This window comes from Octopus bimaculoides, chromosome 28 (assembly GCF_001194135.2).
Source record: "Octopus bimaculoides isolate UCB-OBI-ISO-001 chromosome 28, ASM119413v2, whole genome shotgun sequence".
NCBI lineage: Eukaryota > Metazoa > Mollusca > Cephalopoda > Octopoda > Octopodidae > Octopus > Octopus bimaculoides.
Window position 1 is genome coordinate 17,203,743 of NC_069008.1, and position 8,511 is coordinate 17,212,253.

General features: G+C 40.2%; 1 protein-coding gene across 2 annotated transcripts in view; it reads left to right on the top strand.

Annotated features, from left to right (window-relative positions):
* Nucleotides 1-8,511, top strand: part of LOC106881816 (carnitine O-palmitoyltransferase 1, liver isoform) — a 19,478-nt gene continuing 10,967 nt past the window's right edge. Inside the window, exons 1-7 of one of the 2 annotated variants that reach the window (XR_008266957.1) lie at nucleotides 1-1,006; nucleotides 4,270-4,424; nucleotides 4,686-4,808; nucleotides 5,994-6,211; nucleotides 6,747-6,832; nucleotides 7,748-7,852; nucleotides 8,055-8,186. Coding sequence is in view for 1 of the 2 variants with exons in the window: in XM_052977441.1 (XP_052833401.1) it covers nucleotides 882-1,006; nucleotides 4,270-4,424; nucleotides 4,686-4,808; nucleotides 5,994-6,211; nucleotides 6,747-6,832; nucleotides 7,748-7,852; nucleotides 8,055-8,186 (944 nt within the window). In the remaining variant the exon portion in view is untranslated. The remainder of the gene's footprint in view (nucleotides 1,007-4,269; nucleotides 4,425-4,685; nucleotides 4,809-5,993; nucleotides 6,212-6,746; nucleotides 6,833-7,747; nucleotides 7,853-8,054; nucleotides 8,187-8,511) is intronic. The other variant, XM_052977441.1, reaches the window with a different exon arrangement.

The following is an 8,511-nucleotide window of genomic DNA, read 5'->3' on the forward strand; positions in this document are numbered from 1 at the left end:
ATCTAGAACAGAGCTCATTGATGAAGGAAGGGTAGGGAAGGGTAGAAGTAACTGGCTATTATCTAGAACAGAACTCATTGATTAAGGAAGGGTAGGGAAACGTTGAGGCAACTGGCATTTAGATAGAACAGAGCTCATTGATTGAGGGGAAATTGATAGAGCAAAGGCAACTGGCTGTTAACTAGAACAGAGCTCATTCATTAAGGAGAGACAAATAAAGTAACTGGCTATCTGCTAGAACAGAGCTTACTGATGAAGGAAGGAGAAGGAAGATCAGCTGTAACTGGCTAATAGTTAGAACGGAGCTCATTGATGAAGGATGAGGGAAGGAAGGCTAGAAGTAACTGGCTATTTGCTAGAACGGAGCTCATTGATTTAGGGAGGATAGATGGAGCATATGTAACTGGCTAATATGTAGAACAGAGCTCATTGAGGTAAAGATGTTGCAGCCGACACATCACATGGTTTGTTGGGGAGAGAGAGAGAGAAAGAAAGAAAGTCCAGGAGTCAGACGATAACTTATCTCGGAGTCTAATATTAGTCGTTCTGTCATTGTTTTGTTTCTAATCGTAAACAAGGAAATAAAGGAAGAAAGAGATTAAAAAATATATTTATTTACATGGATATTCTGACAACCAGTTCTTGTGCTTCGTGTTTTTCCGGAGAAGAAGTAAAACAAAAAAAGAAAACCACAACAGATATTGATCTATTGATTTGATATTTTTTTATTCTTTTTTTATATTTTGGATTTTATATAGTATATTTTTTTAAATCATCGCGATGCCAAATAAATGATTGTTTCGATAATTAAAAGAAAAAAAGGGATAATAATAATAGAACGATAACGGAGTAACCCCTAAAAACATAAACGGGTCTTGAGGATGGCTGAAGCAAGGAGTGCTGTGGCACAACCGAGGGTGGACCTCGACGAAGATGCAAAATACCCGAGCAGAGATGTATTCAGGGTATGGAGAAGAATACTTATCAAGCGCTTCTTTAGGACGAGGTGAGTAATTAATCTCAATGTTTACATATAACCTTCCATCGTTCTCCGTTTCTTTTCGGCCATCCTCCTCCTCTCCACCTTTCTCACCCCCCTCCGCCTCTTCTATGTTTGTTTATGGTTCGGTTTCGTTTCGTTTCTTTTTATATGTTATTTGGCCATGACGTTTTGTTGTTGTTTTGCGTGTTTTTTTAAAAATATATTATTCACTCGCGATTCTTTATTTGTTTCTCCACGTAAACATCTCGCCAAACAAACGAGGCAGCCCGTACGTGGTCGCTAGGCCTGCTAGACATAGCTATCAAACCTTCCTCGAATCACGCCGTACAGATTGATATTATGTCCCTGGATTGTCTTGCATATAGAAAAGCAGACGGGACGGTCACATTTGGGATTAGTTTCATCCTATATATCGATAAAGGCCGATTTAGGGTTGAACAACGGCACATTTACTTTATTATTATATCATATCATTATATAAATATATGTATGTATAATAAAAGGCGCAGGAGTAGCTGTGTGGTAAGGAGCTTGCTTATCAACCACATGGTTCTGGGTTCAGTCCCACTGCGTGACACCTTGGGCAAGTGTCTTCTACTATAGCCTCGAGCGCCGAGGCTATATATACATATATACTTTCAGTTTCCGTCTACCAAATCCATCCACAAGGCTTTGGTCGGCTCGAGGCTATAGCGAAAGACACTTATGCATGTATATGTTTGTGTGTCTGTTTTTGTCCCACCACCACCACCACCACCATCGCATGACAACCGATGTTGGTGTGTTTACGTCCCCGAAACATAGTGGTTCGGCAAAATAGACCGATAGAATGAGTACTAGGCTTACAAAGAATAAGTCGTGGGGTCGATTTGTTCGACTAAAAGGCGTTGCTACAGCATGGCCGCAGTCAAATGACTGAAACAAGTAAAAGAGAGTAAAAGAATTCATACACACAGACCTGTGGGGTTGTTTCTGCTACATTTTATGTCCTATCAGTCCAAAGAAAACAGAGGGTGCAGATACAATGACAAACAGGGTACGAATATATAGTCTATGTAAAAGTTTTTCTGATTTCTGCTGGTGGACTGCATCGCTGCTGGGACAGCTCAATCGGATGTGCCTTTAACGTTCCACTGGCACGAGTGCCACTCGGGCAGTACTGTCATCGGCCATGTCAGCGATATATATATATATATGTGTGTGTGTTTGTATATGTGTGTGTATGTATAAATAATTGAGATTCGGTTGAATTAGGTACTTAAGTTGAAGCATCAAATCAGTGCAGTATTACCTGTACAACTCAGAGTAAATACATATAAAATCAAAATAAGCAACAGGATATCAAGTAGTGATGCAGTACGACCGTTTCAAGTGGATCCATTTAATGGAACAATGCAGTCATTACATCAATTTAAATGCAGGGGCTATCCTCAGTTGCATTGAATAAAATTATATTAATGTGTCTGATTGAGAATTCTATTTATTTATTTATGCAGTTGAGGATAGCCCTGCATTTAAATTGATGTAATGATTGCATTGTTCAATTAAATGGGGTCGCTTGAAATGATTGTACTGCATCACCTCTGGATATCCTGTTGCTTATTTTGATTTTATGTGTGCGTGTATGTATATATATATATATATATATATATATATATATATATATATATATATATATATATATATATATATATATATTATCTGTCTTATTCCAAGTTTCTCCAGTGACACCCTGATCACAACCAAAGAGAAACCTGTCAAAGGCCTTCTCCACGTCAACGAATTCTCTGTCTGACACTCCATTATCTATCTATCTATCTACCTACCTATCTATCTATCTATCCATCAGTTCATATGTTTATCTATATCTGTCTACCCATCTATCTGTCTATCTATCTATCCGTCTATCTATTTATCTATGTCTCTCTCTCTCACACTTTCTATTTCTGTCTGTCTAACCATTCAACCATCCAAACATCCACACATCCATCCATCTCTCTCTCTCTTCCTGTCTGCCTGCCTGTCTGCCTATGTTTACTAATAAAAAAAACTACACACCACATGATGGAATGTCATTAACTAGGTCTCTCTATACATTGTCATATGATCTACCTCCCCCCCAAAAAAACACACACACACACACACAGGCCTTCCTGTTCAGCATGCTCTATTAAAGACATGAGGGTGTTCTAGTTCTTAACTCTTTTATTGGTCTGTATTCTACCATTTACTTGTTTCAGTCATTTGTCTGTGGCCACGCTGGGGCATCGCCTTGAAGAATTCCAGTTTCGAATGAGTCAACCCGAGTTCTTATTTGTTAAGTTTGGTACTCATTCTGTCGGTGTCTGTTGCGAAACCGCTAAGTCATGGGGGTCGTAAACACACTAACCTAGAGCAGTAGGGGACAAACAGACACAGACACATATACACACACACACACAGATATATATATATATGACAGGCTTCTTTTCAGTTTCCGTCTACAAAATACACTGACAAGGACTTGGTTGGCCTGAGGCTTTAGTAAAAACACCTGCTCAATATGCTACGCAGTGGGACTGAACCCAGACTCATGTGCTTGGGAAGCAAGCTTCTTACCACACAACCACAGATTATCTGGTTTGTGTCATGGTGCCTTTTTTTTATGTGCTTGCTCCCCCTAACTTTACAACATGGCTACGCTACTTCTTGTATGTAATGCTGATCCTCTAAATCAGTACTATTCAAAGTGGTGGTCCATGGACCAGTGCCGGTCTGCAGGGTACGGGGCGAGTTTCCAGAAAAGAAAAAAACATTTTAAAATGCTTATAAAATGCTTATGTAATATTGTTTTATTTGTTTACAAAATAAATATAAGATAAAAAAAAATTGTCAATTTTTATTATGTTCATTATACATGTGTCTTTACATTCTGAATTCAAATTCCGCTGAGGTTAACATTGTCCTTCATCCTTTCGGGATCGATAAATTAAGTACCAGTTACGTACTGAGGTTGCTCTAATCAACTGGGTCCCCCTCCCCCAAAATTTTGGACTTTGTGCCTAGAGTAGAAAAGATTATATATATTGTTTCTGGTATAAATTAATATTACTAAGAAATATTACTGGTCCCTGGCACATTGGAAAAAAAAACTATCGGGGCGCCACATCAGATAGTTTGAGAAGCACTGCTCTAAATAACATAATTCATTCGTTCCGATGATCTTCTGATTCTGCTATTAATCATCAATAACCAAATTTTCTCATCTCTTTTTTTTTTCTTCCTAGAAATTTAATTTATAATGGTTTATGGCCAACGTCGGCGTGGAACTTGGGAATACTCATGGTGGGTCTGCTGACCCTTCTCCTTGCTCAGGACAGTCACACTTCGTTACCCAGCAGTTTCCTGTGGAGACTGGCCGACTATTTAAATTTACCGACAGGTAAGTGTTGTTGCTGCTATTGCTGGTGCAGTTGCCAAGGGGAACTAACAAACACACATACACACAGATACATATGTATGCATATATATCCAAAACGTATATGAACACCAATTTCTCCATGTGATTGACTTGAAAATCGTTAAGATATTTTCTTAACATGAAACCAATGGTACCCTTAATACACAAATAAAGCAGCTTTATCCACCAATACATTTTCCTGACTTAAAACACTCCTTCCCATTTTATCTTGTCTTTTTGCAGATCTCAATTATGGACTGTCCGAGCTAATCCTGGCCCTCATTGTCGGAGTTTTCTTCTTCATCGTTCAGCTTTATTTTCGACGTTATCTCCTTCGGCTCCTCCTCTCCTATCGGGGATGGATGTGTAAGTCTCGGAATATTTGACTCTTTTTTGCTTTTGTTTCTTCTTTTTTTTTGTTTTGTTTTTGTATTACTCTCTCACACCTCCTACCACCACCAGTGTTGCCATCATCACCACGACAACCATCATCATCACCACCACTGCCGTCATCATCACCCTCACCACCAATACCACCACCACCACCACCACCACCACTACTACTTCCACTGCTACCATCAATACTAATACTACCACCACCACCACATCACCTTAAAATAGAACCACTTTTACAGCCTGGATCACAGACCTCAAAGACTAAAGGATCATCTCTAAGAGAAAGAAAAGAGGTAGAGATGGTGGCGATGGTGGTGGTGGTTTTAGGTGTCCTGAAGGAATTCTGCCATTGTTGGACTCTCAACAAAGTGACAAAGATGAATCCACAACACAACAGGATAACAAAAACTAAACAAACAAACAAACAACCGCCTGGTCATTGTGAAATATTTTGTGAAAATGATGATATTTTGACAAAATGTCAAAGAATAAAAAAAATAATGGAGCGAAAGGATTTCACTTGCAGAAATGCTTGGAAAAAAATATGGGGAATATTTTAGAAGTTTGTCTAAAGAATTCAAAATTTTGTAAGCCACAAACGTAGCTACATCATCACCATCATTATCAATATCGTCATTTTCATCATCACCATCATCGTCGTCGTCATCATCACCACCACCACACTACTTTTGTACTGTGCAAACATGTATAACCTGACTAGCTTGTCTTGCATGCTGTGTGTTTCTAAGCAATCTCTCAGACTCAAATATGTAACATGGCTGGTCTTTGCTGCCAAAAAATGGGAAAGGAAGCTGGTCTTTGAGAAAACATGAGAAAGGTGACAGGAATATAAACGTAAAGCTCCACAATGCTTCACTTGACAGTGTCTGTTGTGCAGTTGGCCTTCAGATCCCAGATATAGTTGGCTAACTCTGTGGCTTTCTTCTTATCCACATGCTGGAGAGAAGACTTATAATCCCCAAAGGACACATTGGTGGCCAGTTATAGTTACAGTACCTTTAAGTGTCAGTCTGTTCAGGCAAGATTTTCTCTGGACTAAACAACAATGACATCGACACAGCAACAACTGCAACAATATTTCCCATGATCCACTTGTTCTTTAATTTGTTCATGTGGATTTTTTTTCTCTTTCAGATGAGATGCCACGTTCTCAGGGACTACAGACGAAATCGTGGGGCATGTTAGTTAGGCTGGTGAGTGGTCACTCGCCCCTTCTCTATAACTGTCAGCAGAGTCTCCCTCGACTGCCCGTGCCAGCTTTAAACGACACTCTGGATAAGTTTATCAAGTCAATCATTCCACTGTACGGGGAAGACTCGGACAAGGTTAGAGATTTGCGGGAACAAGCCAAGGTAAGGAAACCACAATCATCATCATCATCATCAGCAGCATCACCGTCATCATCATTACTATAGTCATTGTCGTCATCACCGCAGCATTCATAATCGTCATCACGATCACTATCATTGTCACAACTGTCATCATCGTCATCATCATCATCATCTTCGTCATCATCACCATTACATCATCATCATTGTCACCATTATCATCATAATCATCATCACCATCGTTGTCATCATCAACATCATGACCATCATCATCATCATCATTATCATCATCATCATCATCACAAACATATATATATATATACATCCACATGATAGGCTTCTTTCAGTTTCTTTTTACTGAACTCGATCCCTCACAAGACATTCTCGGCCCAGGGCTACAGTAGTAAGATACTTGCCCAAGGTGCCATGCAGAGGGACTGAACCTAGAACCATGTGGTTCAGTACCAAGGTTCTCAACCACACAGTCATCCCTATACCTCTAGATATTATTGTAGATATGTTTTTTCTCAAGCTTTCTTCCATTTTCTTTCTTTTTCAGAAATTTGCCCAATTCCCTGGTCCAAAGCTTCAACAAATTTTGGTCCTAAAATCTTGGTGGACCCCTAACTGGGTAACAGATTGGTGGTAAGTGATACCTTATGTTGTTGCTTAGTTACAGGTGAACACCCGCAATTGTTCCATCTTCTGATCAGACGTGGCCCGCTTAGTTGAGACCTTCATTTTGGTATTCTATCATTTGGAGGACATAAAAGCAGTGAGTTCAAATTCCACTCAGGTCGACTTTGCCTTTCATCCTTTCAGGGTCGATAAATTAAGTACCAGTGAAACACTGGAGTCGATCTAATCAACTGGCTCCCTCCCCCACAACTTTCAAACCTTGTGCCTATAGTAGAAGGGATTATTTGGAGGACCTAAGAAGGCAAAATGGCTGAATTGTTTGTGCAATGAACAAAATGCCTTGTGGTATTTACTCATTCTTTATGTTCTGAGTTCAAATTCCACCGAGGCTCACCCTTTCGGTATCAGATGATACTTAATCCACCCCCTGTGTATATGGTGTGTGTGTGCTTGTGTGTGTGTGTTTATGTGTGTGAGTGAAAAAAACCCACCATCATCATCATCATTTAACGTCCGTTGTTCATGCTGGCATGGGTTGGACAGTTTGACCTGAGATAGTAAGCTGAGGGGCTGCGCCAGATTCCAGTCTGATTTGACATAGTTTCTACGGCTGGATGCCCTTCCTAATGCCACCCACTCCAAGAGCATAATGAGTGCTTTTACATGTCACCAGCACAGGTGCCACTTGTGTGTCACCAGTGTCCACCACGACTACGATTTCACTTGGCTTGATGGGTCTTCTTCTCAAGCACGACATATTGTCAACGGTCTCAGTCATTTGTCATATTTTATTTATTCAAATGTCCTCTCATAATGAACGACATTTTAATTTTTCAATACCTGCTGCCTACCCTGTCTTTAAACAATGAACTCACCTCGTACATTAACTCCAATCTCTTTCCATTTCCGTCTTGCAAACAGGGAGAAGTACATCTACCTCATGGGCCGCAATCCCCTGGCCATTAACAGTAATTATTACACGTTGGACCACTCTGTGTGGAAACCCACAGAAAAACAGGTTGTGAGGTAAGTCCACCTTGGTTCCTCTTGAAACGTGGGAGCTTTCAGATGATAAACTTAGTGGTTTGGTAAAAGAGACCAATAGAGTATGTACCAGGCTTAAAAACGTAAATACTGGGGGGTTCGATACATTCTTGAAACCAGTGCCCCAACATGGCCACAGTCTAAGTAAAATATAAAACAATTAATATCGTACTCTTAATTCCAGGGCTGCTGCGACGCTGCATGAATTCATGGTCTTTAAACAGAAGCTAGACAGGGAGGAGATCAAGCCTCTCCTCATACGTAACACTATACCAATATGTATGAGCCAATATGAACGCCTCTTTGCTACCACCAGGTAAATATGGCTTTCTTTCTGCTTTTGTCATTAATACACTTTCTGAAACTTTGCACAGGCCTCTGAGCAGGTATCACCATGACAACTTTCTCTGTCATGGTCAATGCGATGATCACACGCTACACATCTTCCTTCCAAGCACTGCTGTAAACAGCGGAAGTGAGCTGGAACGTTAAAACTTAGTGCACATGCACAGCAGAGTTGAAGGTCAATCTGAAAGTGTGATGGCGTTGGGGCTGGTGTCTTGGTTTGTTGAAGCAACCTCCTCCTCCTCCTCCTCGTCGCCACCGCCGCCGCCACCTTGTGCCTAGAGTAAAAAAGAATA